This window comes from Zootoca vivipara, chromosome 3 (assembly GCF_965207765.1).
Source record: "Zootoca vivipara chromosome 3, rZooViv2.hap1.1, whole genome shotgun sequence".
Classification (NCBI taxonomy): domain Eukaryota; kingdom Metazoa; phylum Chordata; class Lepidosauria; order Squamata; family Lacertidae; genus Zootoca; species Zootoca vivipara.
Genome location: NC_142586.1, coordinates 22,081,653 through 22,106,461, shown reverse-complemented (window position 1 = coordinate 22,106,461; position 24,809 = coordinate 22,081,653). Strand labels below are relative to the sequence as shown.

General features: G+C 42.9%; 1 protein-coding gene across 8 annotated transcripts in view; it reads left to right on the top strand.

The window, feature by feature from the left end:
• ARHGEF10 (Rho guanine nucleotide exchange factor 10) overlaps positions 1 to 24,809 on the top strand; it is a 91,956-nt gene that overhangs the window by 36,956 nt on the left and 30,191 nt on the right. For all 8 annotated transcript variants that reach the window (XM_088665672.1, XM_088665674.1, XM_088665673.1 and 5 more), the window contains 9 exons: positions 902 to 1,072; positions 2,863 to 3,008; positions 7,474 to 7,646; positions 19,151 to 19,266; positions 20,203 to 20,330; positions 20,843 to 20,943; positions 21,776 to 21,897; positions 22,850 to 22,936; positions 24,069 to 24,292. In XM_088665672.1, coding sequence (XP_088521798.1) covers positions 902 to 1,072; positions 2,863 to 3,008; positions 7,474 to 7,646; positions 19,151 to 19,266; positions 20,203 to 20,330; positions 20,843 to 20,943; positions 21,776 to 21,897; positions 22,850 to 22,936; positions 24,069 to 24,292 — 1,268 coding nt within the window. The remainder of the gene's footprint in view (positions 1 to 901; positions 1,073 to 2,862; positions 3,009 to 7,473; positions 7,647 to 19,150; positions 19,267 to 20,202; positions 20,331 to 20,842; positions 20,944 to 21,775; positions 21,898 to 22,849; positions 22,937 to 24,068; positions 24,293 to 24,809) is intronic.

Below are 24,809 nucleotides of genomic sequence, written 5' to 3'. Positions count from 1 at the left end.
CCCCGCTTCCACAGCTGGCATTAATAGCTTCCTGCTAGCCTCCTAATGCCTGAGCCATATGAACTCCATGTCTGTGAAAATGATACTGCTAAGTTGGTCACTTTTTATTATAGAGCCTTGACTACATGGAATTTGGTAGGGCCATGTTGCAAAATATGCATAGCTGCCAAGTTATCCCTTTTTTACAGGGATTTTCCCTTATGCTGAATAGGCTTCCTCTCGAGAAAAGGGAAAACTTGGCAGCTATGAAAATATGCTTTGGAACATAAAACTTGCCACGGAAATATGGAACTTGCCCAACAGTACAGAATCCACCAGGTGATGATCTGATGGACTGGAACCATTGATAACACTTCCTCTTTTTTTCCTTATGCAATACATAGATGCTGATATTTTGCACCCAAAGTATCAGTATTGTGTGGCAGGAGGAGCACAGCAGCCACAATCTTTGCTCTGAGAAGCCTGCATGTTTGCTCATTTGCATGGCTTGGGGTTGCACATGCAACTGTGCCTATATATTCGAATGTAATGTACAGCCCACAACATAGAAATAGGCTTAAATGGATTAATGAGCGACTGATAGGAAACTAGCATCCGGCTAAAATAAGGCCTTGCCTCACCCCTCCATGTGAAGAAGAGTTGTAAGGAGACATCTCAGGCTTTAACAACCTGGATGTTTGTCAAATCTGGGGTACTGGGAACATTTCTGTGTGTGCATTTTTCTTGACATGCCAACCATATTCTCAGGCACGTGCTATAGGTACACTTTAGAGATGATGATGATGGGAGAAAAGGCTTGACATTACTGCTTGGGTATCTTGAGATCATGAAAAAGAAAATTCTTGACTTGTGCTGAAATAGTAACCATAATAATTGGGGTTTTTTGGGGGGGTCTTTTAAGGATATGTTGAAGAACACAACTAAAGGCCACCCTGACAGGCTGCCTCTACAGATGGCCCTCACAGAGCTTGAAACATTGGCAGAGAAATTAAACGAAAGGAAAAGGGATGCTGATCAGCGCTGCGAAATAAAACAAATTGCAAAAGCCATGAATGAGCGATATCTGAACAAGGTTGGAACAGCCATCCTTTTGCTCCTTCCTGATTTCTCTTGTAGAGGAAGTAGATATCAGACAAAGCAGATGCCTTCCACATTGAGAGTGTGGGTGTCTATATATTTTTTTCCTTCCTGTGCTGGAATATGGCATTTTGAGGTCATGTGTTTGGTTCAGTAGCACTGCTGACAAGCCATCTTCTAAAACGTACCATGCGGTTTAGGGTAGCAATTGTGGTGGTGATGTTTACCCACCAAGGTCAATAACCTTTTTTAAAATCTTTATCCTTCCCCATATCTTCAACACATACTTTGCACAAATGTATTTATTCTTCAAACAAACTGGAAAGCACAACTCCAGCCAGTACAATCACCGTTTAACCTTTCCCACCTAATGTTGTGTAGGATATATGTTTCAAGGGCAATTTTTCCTTTTTTTTTTAATGGAGTCGGAAACTAGTATGAAATAAGTGGGCATGACATGAACACACCAAAAAAATAAGCACTTCTTCTAAGTCCCACTCACCCCATTGGGAAAGATTTAAACAAAGGCAAAAACATTCTTTTTTAATCAGGCCTGTAGATTTTTTTTGTTTTTGCTGGTTTAAATGTATGTGTTAGTTTTTTGCTTAAAATATTGAATGCTGCTTTGAATTTCCATGGCAAAGAAGCGACTAATAAATTTAATAAATAAATTAAAAAATTAAAATTAGGTTGTTGTTGTTGTTGTTGTTGTTGTTGTTATATACTACTACTACTACTAACAACAACAACAACAACAACAATGCTTCCTTTAAGTAGAAAATAAGTGTGATGAAGGGAGCAAGCAGGAGGAGTCAGACTGGTGTGTTGGTTTGTGTTGATGACTTTGCAGTGCTAAGAGCCCTTCTTTTATACTATGTTTTCTCCATTCAAATGCTAAAACATATTCTAAGGCTGGATTGAGCCAGTGGCAGAGCAAGCCAATTGGGTGCCTGGGGTGGCGCATGTGCCCTGCGCCAGGGTGGGGCCAGCTGCCCGCAGGGCAGGGTGAACCAGGGCAGGGCGCTCCATGGGGCCTCAGAGGAGTCTGCCTGCCTCCTCCCACTCAGCTGCCCTACAGCTGAAGGGGAGACGCTGGGTGGACCATTTGGGGCAGTGTGGAGCCTGCAGGCGCCCAAACCACTGCGTCACTCCCAGGAGAGACACGTGCAGGCCCCGCGGTGAGTGCCGCTCGGCATTTTGTCACCCCCTTCAGAGGTGACACCCGGTGCGGACCGCCCCCACCACACCCCTTCCTCCGCCCCTGGATTGAGCCTGTATCATTTTTGCCTTAAGAGCACCCCATCAGAGCAGGAATCAACAGCTGTGGCCTCTGGAGCTGGAGTTGCCGACCTAAAGGCAAAAGGAGGGTGTAGAGCAGGCATAGGCAACCTTGGCTCTCCAGATGTTTTGGAACTACAACTCCCATGATCCCTGACCACTGGCCCTGTTAGCTAGGGATCATGGGTGTTGTAGTTCCAAAACATCTGGAGAGCCAAGGTTGCCTATGCCTGATGTAGAGGGAGTGTCTATAGCAAAACAAAATACTTGTTACTCAATAATAATTGCAACCACCATCCCTTGACCCCATTCTCAAAGAGATTATTCAAGGAAAGTTGTTGATGAACTTGCATTGACATAGCCAAGGTTTTAATAAAATTTACAAAAGCTGTTGTGCATGCCTGACCCTGATTCATAGAAGCTTTTAAAGCAAAAAAAAAATCCATTTCTAGGAGTGTTGTGAATTAGTCACTTTGGGGTTCTCTCTCTCTCTTGTAAAAAAATTAGTTACTCAGCAGTGGGAACAGGTGCCTCGTGCGAACTGATGATATGCTGGAAACTGTTTACAACGACAGAGGAGAAATCGTGAAAACCAAAGAACGACGACTGTTCATGTTAAATGATGTACTGATGTGTGCGACTGTGAATGTCCGGTAAGATTCTAGCTGCATTCTCTAAAACAGAGTGGCAGAGTTTCTGAAATTTAGCAGCACTGTTTTGTCTTTTATTATTATTACTAGTATCATGAAGCCCGTTAAATTAACGGGTGCTAGAACAGTGAGCTATAATTGGTGATGGACTATGTGTATTGTCATCATGTCTTGTTTGGGAACTTCCCTGGTACCATCATGGTCATTAACAGAAACACATAATTTCCCTGGAGGGACTCCTGATTTAATTTTACCAGGAATGTGTAAATAAACTCTTCTCCCCCCCCCCCCGAGTCCCAATTCCCTCCTCGTCCCACGCGCCGTCAGCCAGCCCAGTCTCCCCCCCCCCCGTGCTCCCTTCCTCTCAGACCAACCGTCTCTCCTGGTCCCCTCAGTGCCCGACCTACCTCCAGGCTGATGTAGGAGACGAAGGAGGGCTTGGCCGGCCTGGCCCCCGTGCCGCGCCCAGCATGTCTGGCCCCCGTGAACTGGCGGTGGCGGCACTGCCAGGGCTCCGGCCGGTGCCGGCAGGCGGGGGTGGCGTAGGCAGCTCCTCCCAGGAGGACTCCGCGTCTTCCTCCAGCACCGCCCTGCTTCGCCTCACATAGTTAATCCCTCCCATCACAGCGAGCGGCAAGAGCCTACAGTCCCGGCAGTGCACATGAGCCTCCAAGTCCCAACAGCTGTCCGTGGGGCACATGCGCAGTAGCGCAATCCCGTGGACACAGGGACTGGACACAGAGACACTTGGGTATTATTATAGAGGATTATTGTGATGTTGAGGTGTTCCGTGGGTTTGAGGAAATAAATAAAACACCTAAGACAGATATCAAAAAGCACCTCAAAAGCCACTGCAAGTGGCAGGCACCATAAGCAGGATATCACTTCCTTATCCCAGTACTCTGAAATCTTTGTGCCTTCTGCTTCCTCTATTTTTGTGGTTCAGAGAGATACAATCTCTCATAACCTTTCTGAAGAGTAGCCAAAATATGTAACTACAGAGAGTGCAACAAGTCCTCCTTCTCTAGGCAGGTGGGGAGGGAGAGTGGCTTGGTTGCTGCTCCTGTTGCAGCTTAGCTGTGGAATACCTTGAAGAGTAGTTGCCATTGTGGCAAGGGAGGAGTAGCATTGGAGCCCTGGGGGTGGCTGAGCTGTTTTTCTCTGCTGAGCTGTTTTTGTGTGTGCAGACCCAGAGACCTCCCCCCTAAATAAAAACACATTTGACTCAAATTTTAGTTTGGTTTTTGGCAGAATTTACGCCAGAATTTACGCCACAACTTTATTGATTACAGAAAGTGAGTGGTTGCATAGGCTTTGGTTCGACTAGCTCCCTGCAACGTTGCAGATAGCGCTGACCCAGAGCTCTGTCGTAGGTCAACCAAGGGTGAACACCTGAGGTAGGTAGAAAGCCCGGGTATAGGCTATGTCCACTCCCCCAGATGCTCCCCTGGACTCAGGCACAGGCGCAATCCCCTCTCGGGGGTTGACCAAACCAAGTTGAGTCCCTGGATTCCTTGTAACGGAATACCCTTCACATAAGCATGGCGAGACCGTTCTCCCATCCCTATCACCTGAACCAGTGCCTATCCGCAACCTTACAAATTGTGACAATTTGCCACGTGGCAGGCAAAACCCAAATGGCAAGAGCCAATCTGCTAGAACTATGGTACTGGCTTGAGACTCTGGCCTAAATCACCTTGCTTTCTGTTGCCCTCCAGATTGTTGTTGTTATATTTATTTTTATACCCCGCCCACTCTGGGCGGCTCCCAACAAAATAGTAAAAACATGATAAAACATTGAACGTTATTTTTTCTCCCCCTGTGTTTCACAGGGAGGGCACCATTACCGAGAAGGCCCTCTGCCTGGTTCCCTGTAACTTCGCTTTTCGCAGTGAGAGAACCAGCAGAAGACCCTCAGAGGAGGACCCCCGTGTCTGGGCTGAACAATGGGGTGGAGGTATACTGGGCCGAGGCCACTTACTCTAACTCTAACTCTCATCAGCCCTTGCAGACTGTTGGGAGATAATGAGCGTTGCATTCCAGCAGCATTCTGAGAGATGCTGAGTTTGTTTAGACCTAACTCATGGTGAGCTGTTTGGCTTTTTCTGTGGGTGCGGATTAGAAAGTACCTTTTTGTTTGTAGATATTAACACTGTAATGATCCGTGTTTTGAATGTGGGACAGCTCTGTTGTAAGCTCTGGCATGGATTTTCCTGACATATACACATTCCATCTTTTAAAATAGGTCACTAATACCCATCCTACAAATCCGATCAAGTGGAGTGAGGATTGCAGAAATATTTGCATAATATAATTAGGCCATGATGCAGCAGATCTTTTTGCTCCATGTTTTGCAGATCACAGTTGGACTCCCTCCCCCTTTTGCTTCTCCCATTGTTCACAAACAAGTGGACAAGTCACAGTGCATTATTCAAGCCCCATCTAGTGCTGCTAGGAATCAGAGAGAGAGAGCGGGGGGGGGTGTTCATGAGGGCGTAGGTGGCACATATTTACAAATGTAGGCTGAGTTGGTCTCTCATCACAGAGAAGCTCTTTCAGCAGCATTCCTATGGCAACTGCAACATGTCTTCTGAATTTGACATATTGAAGAAAACAGGCCCACCCTGCTTCTGAGCACCAGTTTAAAAACGCTAGATGGAAAAAGGAACCTTCTCAACTTACGCAAGCAATTCTGATCCAAGATTTATAGTCATATGTGTTGTGCACAACTTTTAAGCATATTGAATGGCATCCAGACTGCCCTTCTGCAAATGGAAGGGGCTGAGGTTCAACACCACTTCCTGCTGGAGAGCAGCAGAGAAGGGATGATTGTCTCTTCTAAGCTGCATTCTCATGGCTAAGTTGAACGTTGTTTGCAGGGTGTGTCATCCACCTCCAAGCATCAAGCACATTTTTTTCCAGAAACACAGGAGACTGTAGAAAGAAGGGGGAGCCAGCAAAAATTGCCTCCTTCCTACAGAGCATCCAATGGACAGAGCTCTGCCCACAGTTTATTTAGATGCTGTATCATTAATGGGGTTTATAATTTCTCCAACTTTCTCCTCTCCTTCCATCTGAAAATTTACGGTCTTGTTATGTTTTTGTGATTAAAAATGAAGGGTTGTTGTGGCTATTCTAATAGTTCTCATGTTCTACTGTGTTCCTGCTTTTCCCCTCTTGTAGGATTTTAATGAGCATATAAATTTAATTTATCAGCCTTCATTCATTTTTTTATGATTAAAAACAGTCTTTATTTAAATTCAATAAAATACAACACCATAAAAATTACAACATTTGTATAGATCTTAATATACAACTGATTCCAATATATAATTGATCTAATAAAAAAGAAAATTAACTTCCCAGTCAGTTCACATCGTTTATCTTACAAATTCATTTTTAACTTGCGTTGCTTTCATTTATTATTTGTATCTCTATTTTACCTTCTTTAATTTTCAATTTCTATTTTCCTCATGGCAATCTAATTTAAACAAATCATCAACTCCGTTTTTATACCAATTTTTTAAAAATATTCTTCCACAAACCCCCATTCCAATTTGGATTTCTGTTTAGAGGTATTTCTAATTGCTGCCATCATTCTCTCTAGATTCATAAATTCAATTAATTTTAATTGCCATTCTTGAATTGTGGGCAGTTCCTTCTTCCTCCATTTCTGAGCAATCAGAAGCCTTGCTGCTGCACACGCGTATAAAAATATATATTTTCTATTATCTGGTATATTGTCTGGTATAATGCTCAATAAAAGATATCAGCCTTCATTCATATGCTTGTTCTTAGGGCCAGCCCTATCATAAGGCAGAATTAAGGTTGCTGCCTCAGGCAGCTGATTTTGGGTGTCATTGAAGTGTAGCAAACAGTTAAGTTTCTTAACATTATCGTTGTTCCATTAATATTATCAGGGAAGAAGAGAGTCTCTTTTATTTGCAGCCTCAGGTGTCAGAAACAAAAACTTGAGGTGGGGGTGGGATTCTATTTGCTGGTTCGCCTCGCACAGCATAATGCCTTTGGCGAGTCCCTGCATATTCTAATGTTAATATCTCTGCAAAGCATAAAAGCAATATGTAACCAAGGTCTCAGAATAGTTATACAAGGTGTTTCCTCAAAGCACTGTGTCCTGCTTTTTCCTTTTGCATGATATCATTTTATCCTTTAATTAGGAAAATGACTTTTCCTTTGGAAACTTTTTTTTTTTTTTTTGCTGAAGCAGCTTAAAAATAGTGGAACACCATTAAAGGGGGGGAATAAAGAAAAATATATCAAAACATTTTCATGAGATTTTCAGTTCATTCAATAACCAAAAATCAAAGTGAACTTTGAGCACAAAACAAGACATTGAAAGCAGTGTATACAGTGTGGAGTTAGATATGCAGTTGAAAGTGTCTTCTGGAATTTAAATGACTGCTAAAACAGATCTCATACTGTAAATTATTCTCTTGTGACCTTTCAGTTCTTCCCATGAAAACAGTGGCATTGTGACTGGTGAAAGGTACTTACTAAAATGGAGTGTTCCCCTTGGGCATGTGGACGTTATAGAGTATGGGAGCAATGAAAGTCAAGATGAAAATTGCAGATTCCCTCCACAACATTCCTCTGAGAATATTGCTGTTAATGCCAAGCCAAGTAAGTATCAGCTAGTATTTTCTTATGGCTACTCCTTTCTCATTGTTCATGAGTTGGTGGAGGGCTTTCCTCTATGTCATTATGTAGTCTTACCATACCATAAGTTATGCTTTTATGTTAATATTTAGAAGCATGGCTCCCCAGCTCTAATGTTTAGAAAGTGCCACCATCTTGGCATAATTTGATATTATGCAACACTCCTAGTGTGAAAACTACAAATACCCAGTCTGCCAAAGTTGGACTGGCAGGCACTGGTGAAAGCAAGTGTCTAGTGAGTAATATTAACATATTCTGAAATTTGTGTTCCAGTGATCAGTAGACTAAACACAAGTCTTCAGACAATGGATTTTTTGGGATAAATAAGCACTTGGCTTTGGTCACACCCATATGCTGGAAGCAGGCTCTTACAGGCTTTCTCATTTTAGGACTAAAACTTGGAGAGCTAGCATCTTTCTTTTAAACACAACAAACCTTCTTATACAAAGTGAACTAGTTTCTGTTCATTCTGGAAGAAATAAAGAACAAGCATTTATTTGCCCAGGCAGGCTCATTATGTGACCCATGAGAGCAGCAAAATAACCAGACTGTACAACGTTAATGGGATAAAATCAGGCCAATTCTTTATTGACAGCAGCAGGCAGGGCAAGGGTTGGCATGGCATTGGGTCCCAGGATCAGTTCATCATTCCACAAGCCCCATGTTGATGAAATGGATCCGCTGGGTTTGGATCACTCAAAACTTATACCATGGGAGATGGCCAGTGTTGAACCTTGCCGTGGTGCAAGCCAAGCAAGCAAGATTCCAACCAGGCAGATACCGAACCCCACGCTTGGGTTTGCCATGGTCAGTCCTCCCCTTGGGCCCCTTATGGGGGCCTCCCTATACTATGTTGATCCTGCCCAATGCCATTTCTGCCAACCATACAAAACAATGGTCTTCCACCTAACAAAGGAAAGCCATAATTTCACTGAGGGAAAACCCTCAGTGCCAAGTGCCAATCAGGTTGAGGCCGGGGGGGGGGTCATTTCCAGTTCTGTCAACCAGCTCTAACCCAAGGGTGGGTGGGCGGGAAGCTCTCAAAGCAAAATGGCTGCGAGCTCCAGGGGAAGCAGCCTTATACAGTGGTACCTCGGGTTACAGATGCTTCAGGTTACAGGCACTTCAGGTTACAGACTCCGCTAACCCAGAAATAGTACCTCGGGTTAAAAACTTTGCTTCAGGATGAGAACAGAAATCGCACGTGCAGTGGGAGGCCCCATTAGCTAAAGGGGTACCTCAGGTTAAGAACAGTTTCAGGTTAAGAGTGGACCTCCAGAATGAATTAAGTTCTTAACCCAATGTACCACTGTATAGGCTTTCCCCTCCCCTCTTCAGCAAGGGCTCATGGGACAGCTTTTTCCCATGCGCCCATCACACAGAGAAGATTTTGGGCAAAACCATGCCCAGTATTTTGTTGCAAAGGTGTTCCACACTTATTGGGCATGGAACAGTGCTTTCAATCCTTCAACCCATATTGTATCACAGTTCTTAAATGCTGACCAGGTTTATTGACAAACAGGTACTAACTAATGCAGACAGCTTCTGATTTTCATAGGAATGCTGAGGTTCAAACCAGATACCCCTTTGGTTTTTAACCCCCATCATGCATTGCTCACATTGAAAGTGCAAAATGTATTGAAAGGAAGTTATCCTGTTGGCCCTGCCCTGATGTTGCATGACTTTTCCTGCCCCCAACATCCATGCATTTGTGTGGGTATCTGAGATAGGGAAACCTTCAAACTTGAGTCTGTGTCAGGCTTCCTCAAACTCGGCCCTCCAGATGTTTTGTGACTGCAATTCCCACCATCCCTGACCACTGGTCCTGCTAGCTAAGGATCATGGGAGTTGTAGGCCAAAAACATCCGGAGGGATGAGGTTGAGGAAGCCTGGTCTATTTGATCCTGGAACTCTGGTGAGATATTGTTTTCAGCTGTGATTAACTTGACACCAATAGAAGGTAACAAGCAGATATAAAGGAGTTGAAAAGGCACTCTTAGGTCTATATAAATGGCTGTCTGCCTCCATAGATTTGTCTAATCCTTTTAAAAAAGGTTACCGGTATTTGAAATTGTGGTGATGGTGTTCCATCATGCGATAGCCAGTTCCTTAAGTTAATTATAGGCTGTGTGAAGAATTACTTTCTTTTGTCAGTCCACAGTTTACTTCTGATCTGCTCCATTGGATGACCCTAAATACCTGTTGCTATGAAAGAGAATTTTTCCTCCACTTTTGCTGTCTTGTTAGGCTTAACTCTTAAGGAAGTAAACAGCTTCATCATTTGCTTGTCCTTTTCTGTACCGTCTCCAGCTTGAACTGAGAATGGGAGACAGGAAATTGTTCTAATTGCATTTAAGAGTATTAAGTTCTTAAGGATTACCTCGTCTAGGACAGCTCAGAAAAAATGTGTTTAGATGTTTTATAAAAGTAACCTTAGTATGTAACGAGCAACCTTGTTGCAAATTGTTAATTGATGTTGATTTCTGCCCTTGGCTTGAATCACCCATACACTATTTGTCTATGTTCTCTTCCATAATCTCAACCCTACAAAATCATTTCTTTGTAGGGAGAGAAGTTGTTGCAATACCATCCTTACACTGTCTGGCTTCTACAACTTTATATTTCATTTTGCCTTTGGTTGACTGCAAGATAATAGATTTTAGTTAGAACTGCGTTTTGAGGATTTTGAATCCCTCTTTATGGTTTTTTTATCCTGTAAATATCACATAAAGAATGAAAAATTAAGCTTTAAGCTACATAAGAAGCCAGCTGGATACCTTTTTATTTATAACATTTCTTTGTTGTTTTTAAATACAGCAACTTATGCATGTTTAACTTCTGCACATTCAGCTTTACACACCTGGCAAGAAAAAAAATAAAAATAGGAAAGGGTTGTGGGCATGCAGGTAAAAAGACTTTGGCAACTGCACCCACCATTGAACCCAATGTGTTTTGACTATATGCAATTTTGGCTTTAGAAGCAACCGTCGGACGTCCTATAATAAAACTTCCTTTACTTGAAATCCCACTGCTTCAGAAGGCTGAAGGAACTACTTCATACAGCTGCAACTGACCCTGTTGCTGTGCTTTGCAGTTTGTGTTCTGAGCCCCTGGCAGCCCTTTAGATGACATTTTCCAAAAGATCCTGGCCTAGGCATTTATATATACACTGCCATGCAGGTGGTACAGTGGCATCAGCCTTGCTTGTGATACAAAACTGGTTGGCATACAAGGCACTTGCTAGGCTTGTTCACATGGTTACTAGAGCACTGTAGTTTATTTAGGGCATTTGCACTAAATAAAATCAAACAGCAGAGGAAGTGTGTTACGTAATAGCCATCTAAGTCCCAAACACTTTTTGGAAAAGTGAGCATCCCAAGGGATGGGGTTAATTGAGGGCAAGCTCATGTGGTCCTTGTATTGTATTGTATTGTATTGTATCGTATCGTATCGTATCGTATCGTATCGTATCATTCTATTCTATTCTAATCGCTCATGTTCGGTTTATATTACAAGGATTATAAATTATATGTAATTGTCTATCGAGAAAGTAGAAAGTAGAAAGCAAATATTTGGTTTCTATAGAGGTTTATCTAGCAGAGTCTCATTGCTTTGTCTTGAATCATCCTTATGACTGGGATGGTTTAGTAGCTTTTAAAGACATTGGTTTCACACTTACGGCTCTGAAGCAGCTGGCTTGGCTTCAACAGAAAGTGAGTACAACTTAAAGCTGAGCTAGTCAACATCCCTGTGAAGAGCAAGATGAATTATTGTGATAAAATCGGCTTGGCTTGATTTTTAAAACACAAATCTGTAGGAACTATTAATACTGTCCTAACTAGCTGTGAACAGGGCTTAATGTCTTAAATCCTCTTCTCCTTAAAGGAAAATCAGTTGTTAACTCAAACGTCTCCCCTTTTTAACTGAAATAGCCTCTCTGTATGGAAATAACAAAAACATATGTACTCTCATTTTGGTTGCTCTTCAGGAATAATATATGCACTCAAGATGTGGCAAAGATAGCAAGTGCGCTGTTCTGAATTATTTAAACTTCCGATATCATTTGTGGCAATGATGCAGACAGATGCTGTGATGAAGATTTTATTTTTGTTTGGTTTTCCACTATGTATTTTTGGATTTCTTTGTGTTACTGAGATGACAGGCAATTATCAAACATTTAAGGCATATATCGTATGATGGGGGACGCAGGTGGCGCTGTGGGTTAAACCACAGAGCCTAGGGCTTGCCGATCAGAAGGTTGGCGGTTCGAATCCCTGCCACGGGGTGAGCTCACGATGGAACCTTCTTCTTTTTTTAATAGAAGCTCTACCATAGTCCTATAATAAGAGCTATAGTGGTTTGTTTCACTTTTCTTCTTAATACAACCCAACTGACCTTCTTAAAGCATGCAAGGATTTTACTGCCAAACATATGGCTGCTTCTTTCCTGACCTTGGAACAGTTTGATATTTTTGTTGTACCGCAGTGCTTCCAGAACAGTAGACTGGGATTTACCAGTGGGTCTTGGGCCATTTTCAGGTGGGATTCATTGCCACATCCTGCTCATTTGTCGGCCCCACTTCCTAGCTCTGCCATAGCCTTTTGTTGGACCAATGTTTTGGATACTGAGTAAAAGTAGCCGGGAGACAGATAACTTTTGGAATGGGGGGTGGGGGACAGAAGTTATTCCTTCTCTGAGGGCAAGGGCTAAGGGAGGTGTTGAAGGAGATTAGAAAGTGAAATAAATCATCTAATAATAAATACATTAAAATGGGAATAGAAGGGGAAGGGATAATAGAGAGAACTTGCTGCAGGAGAAAGAAGTAAATGTAAAGATTCAGCAGGACAGTGGCAGGGTTTTTTGGGTAGATAAATAAGGTACAAGTTGAACGTGAAAGGAGAACAGGAGAAGAAATTACAGGAGATAGGTAAAAATACCTTGGGGTCATAGTGGAGATGTCAGCGCACTGCGCAACAACTGTGAAAAAGGCAAAGTCCATGCTAGGTATAATTAGGAAAGGGATTGGAAATAAAAGTGCCAATATAATAATGCTACTGTAGAAATCTATGATTATTATATTGTACACAACAACTCTCATGATAAGATTGTTTCTGCAGGAAACTCTCTTCTAACAACATCCTAAAGATTCTGGGCTCCAGGGAGATCATACTGGCCTTGACCAGAGCCAGGGCCTTTTGGGCTGTGACCCGTGGAACACTCTCTCACAAGAGACTAGGGCCCTGCAGGATTTGACATCTTTCCGCAGGGCCTGCAAGACGGAGCTGTTCCGCCAGGCCTTTGGTCAAGGTTCAGTCTGACTCATTTTCTCCTTCTATAAGAACAAACAAGAAGGAGGTTTCCAGCCTGCTCACAGGTGCTTATAATATCAGTGGAAACAGTTGGTAACCGCCTTCAATTTTAACCTGAAGATTGCCACTTGTCCAGTTTTAGTTTTAATTTGTTTGAATTAATTGTGGGATGTATTTTAATTTATTGATCGCTTGTTTTATGCATTGTCTTACTTGTATGATGTTAGCCACTCTGAGCCCGGCTTTGGCCAGGGAAGGCGGGATAATAATAATAATAATAATAATAATAACTATTATTATTATGTCTAGCGCAGTAGTGAGATAATTTTTTTCAGTATCCTGGTGCCAAGCTGCAAAAGGCTTGGTACACCAGAAACCAACAGAGTTAACTTAGCTTGACAGCTTAGTGACTTCCAGTGCAATTCTTTAAGCAGCTGTGTAACATGATGGTGACTGTCTGCCTTAGTGAGTGTAGTTCTGCCACTGCATTTTGCACTGGCTGCAGCTTCTGGGGCGACCTCAAAGGTAGCCCCACATACGTCACCATTGCAGGGATAAAATAGAAGTTAAATGTCAAAAGAAGGGGAGAAGAAATGGCAAAAGGTAAGTAAAAAAAAGGTTTGAGAGGCATTTTGGAGAGAGAAGTAAATACAGAATTAACATCCTTAAGTATTTAGAAGAAGAAGAAGAAGAAGAAGAAGAAGAAGAAGAAGAAGAAGAAGAAGAAGAAGAAGAAGAAGAAGAAGAAGAAGAAGAGGAGTAGTAGTAGTAGTTTGGATTTGATATCCCACTTTATCACTACCTTGAAGGAGTCTCAAAGCGGCTAACATTCTCCTTTCCCTTCCTCTCCCACAACAAACACTCTGTGAGGTGAGTGAGGCTGAGAGACTCCAAAAAGGTGTGACTAGCACAAGATCACCCAGCAGCTGCATGTGGAGGAGCGGAGACGTGAACCCCGTTCCCGATTACGAGTCTACCGCTCTTAACTACTACACCACACTAGCTCTGCATTAGCAAACTACTTCTAAAATGGAGAGCTGAGCCAAAATTCTTCCAGAACTCGTGCCTGTATTTAATGTGAGGAAAGCTGAACTATGGCATCTGTAAATTAATAAGGCCCGACTCCCAGATGCCCAGCTTGTTTTTTATATGTGTCCCATGTATATGTTCATATTGGAACCCTTTTGTATTGTGAAATCTGTTTTATAGGTTTATATTGGAACCGCTGTGCTAAGCAAACTCCAGCTCTTCTCTCTGTTGTCTTCTCTTGCTCCTGCACCCGGTTTGTGTGTTCAACTGTTGTCTTGGGAGTTTGGGGGGGGGGCATTGGGAAGCTTTTGGAGGTAGTCATGGAAACAGCAACCATGCTAGTTCCAACTCAATGTGAACAACAAGTGAAATGACTATTGTTGGGGGTGGTACAGATGTAAAGAGCTTTGCTTACATAACAGAAATGTGCAGGAAGTTTGTAGAGCAGCAGGAGCTATAAATAAAACTTGGCTGCTTTGTCACTGGCTTTGACATTAATAATGAATCTGTAGATCCAGGAGTTTGGTGATCAACATCTAAATCACCACTGAGGCTTTTGCTTTCTTATTTAGCTAAGCCTCTGGTGGATTTTTTTGTTTGTTTCTTTTTCGCAAACAGCACCAGGCTTTGTTTTTTTAAAAAATGTTGTTGTTTTTAAAGTGTATTTGGAGATACTTGATAAGGTGAAAAGCTGGAATTATCCTCTTGTCTGGCTAATTTGTGATATTGTACAATATAAGCCTTGATTTGGGGGAGGAGAAGGAAGAGAAGCATGCGAACTGACAAATCTGTATATACATTAGTAATAACTGCATTAATGTTTTTTGACACTTAGAATGAAAATGAAAATTAAAAAAAAATTATCCAGTAAAAACCTCCTTCCCCAAATAAAACTTTTAAGAGAGGACCAAAGACTTCACCTTGTTTAATTGTGCTGGAGGATAGTCATGTTAATTGGTTCCCTTCACCCTCCTGCTCTTTCCCCTAGTCCTCCTTCCCCACCTCCATCGTTATTGTTTTGTTTTGAGGCAGGATCTCAGGAAAACACAACTTTGTGTGTCCCTTTCCAAGCGTTCACTCAAACACCCTTCCCCAAGAAGTAGAGATTTAATATATAAATAATCAATGGAAATAAAATATGCAGCGTCGGAGCTGCCCCCAGTTCCCAACCAACTCCTGATCTACAGTGTCCCTCTGGAGAAGAAGATATCTCTTTCTCTCCACCTCTTCACTTTGGGATGAGTGATATCTCTATATGGTACCTTTTCCTTTTCTAATTTCCCTCTCCTTTCTCCTCTTTTGAAACACCCGAGCAAATTACCTGTACTTTCTTGCCAATGAAGTTGACATATCTCTAGATATTGGTATTGTAAATAATTTGGGGTGGGGGTGGGGTTTCAACCGCTGCCTCCCTTAGCAGCTGTGAACCTATGTCAAACCTCTCATCTGGACATCTCATCACTATTTGGCTGCTTAAACCTCCCATTTAGGCAAAATCAAGATCTGCATTTGGGCTTTAGTTGGGTTAAAGTTTGGGCCCAAATCTTATAGCAACATATAGTTGCTGTAGCTGCTGTTCCTTCTCTGTCGCACAGATTTAGAACAGTTGCATATTCCTCACCCACCCACAACAGTAATTCTGTATTGTACTAAATTAGCTGTCGGCCTAATCTGGGTTTTTACAGCTTTTCCTCATCCTTGCAGCCCTTCGTTCTTGCATGTTTTGTTATATTGCTTGATTACAGTACAAGTAGATGGCTCAGTAGGCAGAAGCAAGACATGCACACTTGCCCTTGCAAGGTCCAGGGGCGTACCCAGGATCAAAATTAGGGGGGGCAAGGGGCGGGAGGGGAGGGGCCACGGTGGGAATGTGGGCGGGGCTACGTGGCCTGCGCCTCCCAGTTCTTCCGAGGAGGCGGCCCCAGGCTCCCGCTCCCGGCACGAAGCTCCAGAGGCGTGCGGGAAGCGCAAGCTTGTGGCTGCCTCCTCCGCGCCTCCAAGCTGTTTCAAGGAGGCGGCCCCAGGATCCCGCGCCCAGCACGAAGCTCCAGAGGCGCAGGGAGCGTGAGCTTGTGCCTGCCTCCTCTGCGCCTCCCAGCGCTTTCAAGGAGGCGGCCCCAGGCTCCCGCGCCCGGCACGAAGCTCCAGAGGCGCACGGGGAGCGCGAGCTTGTGCCTGCCTCCTCCGTGCCTCGCAGCTCTTTCAAGGAGGCGGCCCCAGGCTCCCCCGCCCAGCACGAAGCTCCAGAGGCGCGTGGGGAGCGCGAGCTTGTGGCTGCCTCCTCCGCGCCTCCGCCCCTCCCTAGAAGCAGGGCTGGTGGGCGGAGGCGGAGCCCAGCCCAGCGGAACGCGAGTTCAGCGTTCCCGCCCGCCGCGCCGCGCTCTCTGGTTCCCCGCCGCGCTTGGCCTTGCCAGAGGGCGCGCCGGGGAGCTGGAGGGAGGGTGCGGCGCGGCGCGGCGGGAATGGCGAACTCGCGCTACGCCGGGCTGTGCTCCGCCTCTGCCCACCAGCCCTGCTTCTAGAGTAGGGCAGCTGCCCTAACTTGCCCCGTGGTGGGTACGCCCTTGGCAAGGTCTCTTCCTATGTTGTCTATTGCATTGGACGTGTGAGTGTACTGAATTGTCAGATTGATTCGCAGGAAGGCTGTGATCAGATCTGGACAAAAGGTCAAGTGCTATCTACTGATATGAAATGCTCCTAGGACCTCAAGCATTATTCTTTCTTTAGGGGTTTTTAGTACTTCTGTTTCCAAGTTGCTTGGTTAAGGGCTCTTGCAATTATTACATGTACTGTAGGTGCAGAAAATAGAGCAAGTGCCCTATTTTTAAGCATAAAACAGGAGTTGTCACATAATTCTCCATGCAGAAAGGACACTAGTGCCACCCCCCTGCTAACTGGAAACTTAAGGTAATATTTTTCCGACAATCTCACCTTTTTGGGAAAAATGTGTTCTTAGCCCCTCTCCCTTCACATGCAAACACAAGGCTGTGTTATTATTTGACAGAACTGGAACATTGGAAAGGAAGGCAACTTTCACTTCTGGCTTTATTCTCCCTCCTCCAAGGTTTCTGTTTTGTTCTGAGAGAAACAAGCCACAAGCCAGGGTTCAGGCATCAGGAGAAGCCTGGGACTCAGCTACGTTAGTCAAAATGCAGTGTTTTAAATGTGTTATAACACCAGATGGTGCTGCAGAGTTCGATCCTTTGGCAATGTGATTTTGCATTATGAGCTTTACAGTGCATTTCCTGAAAACAATTTTTGCTGGCTTGTTCCCTGCAATTGACGCAAGATAAGCTAAAGAGCTTAGTAATCAAGCTTTGTAGTAAATAATATACAGAAGAGGACAGTATGTAAACGACTTAAAGCAGGGGTATATCTGTCCCCATCTGCCTGTTTCCATTGGGAGGAGCATAGAAAGAGGATGATGTCTTTCAGTCCAACAAACTACAAAGCTCGATGACTAAGCTTTTAGCAACGAAATGTTGGATTACCAGAACGACGTCCGAGCACTGAACCACTGGTATATCACAAGTGGACTTTTTTATTACTGTCAAAAAATATATATAAAAAAATCCTTCCAGTAGCACCTTAGAGACCAACTAAGTTTGTCATTGGTATGAGCTTTCGTGTGCATGCACACTTAATGTTTGCTATCATTTCAGATAAAACCTATTTGGGAAAGAAACTTCTTTTGCCATTTTCATGGACGTTTGTTGTTTGTTTACATATAGTTGCCTTGGTGATATTATCTTGTGTCGATTGCAGTAGTCATTGTATCACCACCCTGTTCTTGGCTTGTTACCTGGCAGCACAGCAGAAGCAGGGGAGGGGAGGTACAGAGAGAGAACATTTTGAAAATGTGCACTATAGCATGCTGCATGTTCACATTAAACTATAGGTTTTTTCATGTGAACTGGGCCAATATCATCCTTGAGGGATAGCTGCTTCCACTTCTCATGTCCCACTCTCCTGCCTCAGGAGTCTTCATAAAGGAACAGCTGCCAGGGGAGCTACAAGACCTTTTGAGTCGAGCTTTTCTTCCCTCCTTTTTTCACTTTTAGCTTTTTGAGCTCATCAAACCTGCTTTTTTTGTGTGTGAGAGAGTGCATTCTGTAACATGCCATTGACACAATGATAGTACGGAAGCAGAATGAGAAGTGAGATTGTGTATAACTGCCCCAATCAGCGGCGGAGCTTCATGCTCCGCCACTGAGGGCGGAGAGCAGGCGCACTGCCCCCAGTGATGTGGTACGCGTTCTAGGGGCAGGGTGCACCGTGCGCAGTGGCGTGGCATGTGTTTTGGGGGCGTGGCGTGCTGTGCACAGTGACGTGGCTTGCTCACCGCGCACATGGGCGGAACGTGCATTTTGGGGGCGGAGCGGGCAGTGGCGATGTCGCCCCTGGGATCGTATCGCTCGGGGCGCACCGCCCCCACTGCCCCTATCTTCCTATGCCCCTGGCCCCAATACTGTCCTGAGCATAATTCATCATGAAGGCACAATAAAAAGTCTGAAAGGTAACAGTTGGGGTGGATGTGCTAGATACTAATGCCATCAGCCCTGCGCTACTTTGAGATACTGTGAATTGATCTATTGGTTAAACTTTATGATAATTTTATTTTTATATATTTTGTGTGAACCCAGCATTTTGCTTACTATTTCTGCTATAGGTGGATTCCAAAGAAACAGGTCACCATAGTTGAAAAAGCACTATGTGATGGGAACTTAATCTGCAAGTCTCTTGCAATTACACAGTTTCTCCTCACATTTTTATGTTGCTAGTACTTTAATGCATTAAGAATTGGCAGGGTTGTTGTCTGTAAGTATCTGTGTAGCCTGGTTCTTCCACTAATCCATTCATTTTCAAATGAGGTTTAATCAGTATGCTTGTTGATTTTCAGCGGAGAATATTGCAAACAAAAGGTACCCAATTTAACTCAGTCTGTTTTGCAGTGGAATTTCCAGCTTAAGAGGAAAGTCTGTATTTTGCTAAGACAAATGAAATAAACCATTCTTCTTTGAAGTTGAAATAAAGGATGCTGTTCTTGTGTCTTTGGCCATAAAGCTAGCTGTGGCAACTCATACTGTCCTCTTGTATGTGTATAAACTGCATGTTTTCAATGTGTTTCAGACAAGCTTTATATGGGACCAGGGCAACTGTACCATGATTTGCAGAATCTATTACACGATTTGAATGTAGTTGGCCAAATCAGTCAACTAATAGGCAGTCTTAAAGGAAACTACCAGGTAATAATAACGCATAAAGATTGAGTTGATTCTCAGATATGCTTTCCTGCTAGCTAAAGAAGTTTTTGATGTGAAAGTGTGTGCCCAAGCACATATACTCTGTTCATACCCTTAATTAATTGGTTTACCGTTAAATGTTTTAACTTCAGAGTTGTAAGCAGATTCTATACACCTTGCTGATCTTGTTTTACTTCGCTTCTCTTAAGTTTGAGTCGCAGCATATTCTCACCCTTTAGTTTGATATGGAAGCACACCAAACTGCAAGTTGCAATTTTTTAAAAGGAAATATTGCCATACAATGACAATGCATGTTGGTGGTGTTATTGATAGTTAAGTTGTTTTAATACAAAACACTGTACTGTCTCACCACTTAAGCAGTTAACCAAGACTGTTAAAAAAATTATTTGGTTTTTCGTTTGGCTGTTTGTTATACTTTGTGTATTTGTGAAAGCTACCCTCAGGCACAAATTGCACATGATGGTGCCAGGTCGATGCCATCTCATTCAGGTCTGCCCTAATCATTTCTAAAATGGAAGGTGTAGTTTCAGTGTGGTACAAGGGATTGTTGGTGGCAAAACTGAAATCTCTCACCTTGCTGTCTCTCTTTCTCTGGAGACCCCAACCCCTAAGAGCCCCATATGTGTGCCTCTTCAGAAGAGTTCCGTTTGGGAGCTGGAGAAGTTGAAGGCAGAAAAGCAGGGAAGGGTTGCCTAAGACAGTTTCCTGCTCCAAATTGTGCTCCCTCCAAGTGTATTTTCCTTAGGGGTGTTCATACGTAGGTTCTAACTATGCATTAAGTCTTACTGCTTTTCTTGTGGCTCAGGCTGCTAGTGTCTATCATGCTGAGCTAGGGGTGCTAGTGGTAGACAGAAACCGGAAGCATAAACCGAAAATAAACTTGGTGTTCTTATTCTTTTCTTTATCCCTTTCCATCAGAATTTAAATCAATCAGTGGCACATGACTGGACCTCAGGTTTACAAAAGCTTATTTTGAAAAAAGAAGACGAAATCAGAGCTGCAGACCGCTGTAGGATTCAACTTCAGCTTCCAGGGAAGCAGGACAAGTTAGTAGTGATCTAGCACTGTTTGCAAGGGCGTTGTTGCAGGGTAGCAGGAGCTGCTGCCAAGCACCCAGACAGTGGGTTGTAGAGCCTCCACCCAAAACTTGCACCGTGGGAGAGGGAGAGTGTTCTCTTCCTTCTGAAGGCTGCTCCAGAGCTGTGATGGAAGAAGCAAGATGCAGTTGGGTTGTGAAGGAAACGCAGGTTCTGGTGGTAGGGGAGAGACCATGGCCGTTAAAGTGGACTCGATGCATCCCATGTGTGCATGTTCTTCATGTCATCCATGTGACTTTGTCTTCATCTGAATGGCAGCCTGCACTCCCCTCTCCCACCCATTTAATTCTGATTTTCCCGATCTGTGGGCAATGGGGGTAATGTTGAAGAAAGGTCCAACATAAAATCTCATGTTACTCAACCGGGAGAATTATAACCTAGAAAGCTTTGTTTTCTTTCCACCAAGAGAGAATGGGCTGAAGCACTTAGTTGTTGCTTTCTTTTTCTTTCTCCCCTAATAGATCAGGACGGCCTACTTTCTTTACAGCGGTGTTCAATACATTTACACCTGCCATCAAACAGTCTTGGATCAATAATTTACAAATGGCTAAACTTGCTCTCGGTAAGATTTAGTTTTAGCATGCTCCAAACAGCTGTATAATAAATAGTATATGTATGTTGGCTTCTGGTTAACTTCCAAATTAATATTTGCTAGAATGTGGTAATTTGTGTCTTTTGAGCTAGATATATATACCTCTCCCCTCACATGTGCATGCACACGAACAAACACACATAATTTTATGATTTCCACCCATTGTTCCCAACAGAAGGGAAATAAGCCATGCCAGGTCCAGGGCTTGGGTAGTTTGTCCCCCTTTCTGAAGACAAGGTGAATGAACAGAAGAGTGGCTCCCCTTTGCCTCTGCCTATACTGTTAAGGCAAGGGCTTCGGAGGTTCCCATGGCAACTGTGAGGCCTTCACAAGCCTGAATCTGCCTCCCTGAGGCTGGACTTTTCTACCCTCAGGAAGGGAGATCTGAAACCTATGATAGGCCCTTGATATCTTGCCATGAACCACAGGATTTCAGCCCAAGCATTTTACCTTTTTAATGATTTTAATGCATTCAAATTGTCAAGCACTACAAACTTAACCCAGAGGTGATGTAGATTTTAGCCAAATACACATAATGAAGCTAAAGATGACTGGAAAGTGGCTATTGCATTATTATTATTATTATGAATGAAGTAATGCAACCTGGGACATTCCACCATGTTTATCATTCAGGACCTCCTGTGTGTCAGTATGGGTAAATCTTTTTTATTATTATTCAAACCTAATAGGTTTTTTTATCACCTTGTCCATAGACACTGGTTTTTAGAAAAGCTTTATATACTAGACTAGTTTCCTAAATAAAAGGGTGTTGATTTCCCCCCACCTCGTTTTGCTGTTATAGTTGAGGAGAATCTGCTGGGCTGGTTCTGCATAGATGATGACGGGAATCAGATAAAAAAAGAGAAGCACCCACTGCTTGTAAAGCACATGCCTGTGATGATGGCCAAACAACAGGAGTTTAAGGTGAGTCATCTTTGTTTGCTAAGGAGGTACTCTGTTGACTGAAGCATGCTTGGCATGTTCTACCTTTTGCTTTTGAGGTGAAGTGAAGATAGCTCACCTGATTTATCAGGTGACATAGCCGTGTTCCATATTTGAGCCCACCTAATTTTAGAGAGTTGGTTATGCCCGTTAATTCTCACTCGTTTACTCTTAACTTCTAGATATGTTGCTCCTGTCTGTAACTATTAACTATTTTATAGGCACCTGACATATAGATATGAAACAGAAGAAATATGGACCACACTTAGAAGAAATCCAAGGCTGTTTTTAGACAGCACTTTATGCTGTTTTCATAGCATTTCCACGTTTTATATTATCTTTCATATGACATAAAAGCCAATTCTGGGGAAAAAACTAGTGGTATCTAGTGGAAGTTTAGCTCTCATTTCCATGTTATTTGCTTTCAGAAAAAAAATCTGTTTGCAACCCTATAAACCTAAAAGGTCACAGAAAGTTCACACTGTAACTTCCCATGATGAAATTTCAGGTGGTATTCGAGCATGCAGTTCTTACCCAACCATTTAAAATTCAAGTGTGACATGGTGGTATATCGATGAAAAGGCCACAGTTCCATAATGCAGCAGGCAACGCAGTGTAAAAGGAAGATTAGCATCTGAGATAGAAGCAGTGGCATTATAATCAGGAAAAGGAATATAAAAATCCCCATGTCTGAATGCATCCCAACTCATTTTAAGCCACCTCTGCTAATTATTGCAGGTTTTTATTATTATTATTGGGTTCAAGTATCTTGCATGCTAAATGGGCCATATGTCGCATACAAATAAAAAGTGTTGTTTTACTGCTCCACAAGAAGCCCATTGCATTGATGTGCTGCTGCCACCAAATTTCAGATTTATTTTGACACTAAGACGACTAGGTTGACTTGCACTAACAAATTTTAATGTGTTTTAAGGTGGAATGTGCTGCTTACAATCCTGAACCATACTCGGGGGCAGAAACTGATCCAGATTCTCTCACTGTAGAGCATGGTTTTCTGTGGGTAAGTTCTTGAAAACCCCAATGACAGGGGTTGGGGGGGGGGAATCAGGAATATTTGTTTATTTCAGTAGTCATGCCAGGTTTTGTAACTAAGGAAGTTGATCATAATTAGGCCAAGCCAGATGAGACGCTGGGAGTTTATTGATCAAATCATCTTCTGCTTTTTTAAAAAAGATCAAAGCAGCTGTGAAAAGGAGGATTAGCCTGTGAATTAGCTGGAGGAAGAGTTGTTGAATCCTTTTTGCCTGGGCCATTTTCCTGATTCACACACACACACACACCAAAGTTTTTCTTGGTCCTGTGAGGCAGATCATACTACAGTATAAGTTTTTACCTTGAAGAACAAGGCTGGGGGAAATGGCATAAGGTGGGAAAGTTTTAAGCACCCGCTCCGCCAGCCCGATTTTTATCTCTCCCACATACACCACTGCTGCTTTAAACTGAAAAAGGAAGCCTGTTATCTTTCAGCATCTTGTCTACCTACATGCTAATTAACAGTTCAAGAAAGCGTTTAGTTATTGGGCTTTCTGGCTCTTGGCCTTGAGGAGCAGTGAATTCATGCAAGCCTCCATTTACTCTCAAAACTTTGTCCTCCAAGTGTGTTCAAGTTTGAGCTTTTCGTGACTGGAAGGACTGAATGGGAGCAACCTTCCAAAGCAGAAATGATCATGGGCACATGTCTTGGTCATTCAATATGTATTTGTATGTTTGTATGTAGCCAACATAACTTATAATAAACTTATTTTTAGATACAGAGACTTAAAAATCTTAAGGTTCTAAGTATCACTCAGTGTAGATTCATTTGTACAAACAAGATCTTAAAAGGCATATACACCCTTCAACAACAACCACAACAGACAATCTCAGCTCCCAGTTCATGTTATGAATAAAACTGAATTCCCCCTTCCTGTCCTCAGTATTTTCATTCAGTATAATATGCATGCTCTCTCTCTCTCTCCCTCCCTCTCTCTCTCTCTCTCTCTCTCTCTCTCTCTGCCTTGAGTTGCCAGAAAGACTTCATTTCACTGCTGAAACCTTGATGAAGCTTTCTTTAATTAGTTTTGCCCTGCATGCATTTTTGTTAACAGGGATCTTGCTGACAAAAGTACAATAATCTTTTCTTCCAAATTCAGATTGGCAGTTGTACTAACCAAATGGGCCAAATTGCCATTGTATCATTCCAAAACTCCAGTCCAAAAGTTATTGAATGTTTCAATGTGGAATCGAGGATTCTCTGCATGGTCTACATTCCAGAAGACGAGAAACGTAAAGAATCAAATATGCCTTCTGAGCCAGAAGATACACCGACAAAGCCCTCCAGTGTGCCTACCATTTGCCTTGGCATGGAAGAAGGAAGGTGGTTTTCATGTTTTGAGCTCATTGATTTGCATATGTTATTTAATGTCATGTTGTCTTACAGTAGAAGGTGTGTGTGTAGTTTGCGTTGCGTTTTGACTAATCTAAAGCCAAATGGCATATTATAAAATTCACCAGCCTGCCTTGCTCCATGTCACTATAGTCTGTTCATCTTGTAACATCTAATATAAACAAAATGAGGCACGAGACTATTGCACTGTTTTCCTGCCCACAAATGGCATGAAGTAGGGTGGGAAGATGAATAGCCCAGTTGTGTCACGTCACATATTTATATTACCATGTTTTCCCGAAAATAAGACACTGTCTTATATTTATTTTTCCTCAAGAAAACACGCTATGGCTTATTTTCAGGGGATGTCTTATTTTTATTACGCGTCCAGCCTCACCTCTTCCTTGGCACCCTCCAGAACTGCACCTATCACTAGGCCTTATTTTCGGGGTATGGCTTATATTGCGCAAATGTTGAGAAATCCTGCTATGGCTCATTTTATGGGTAT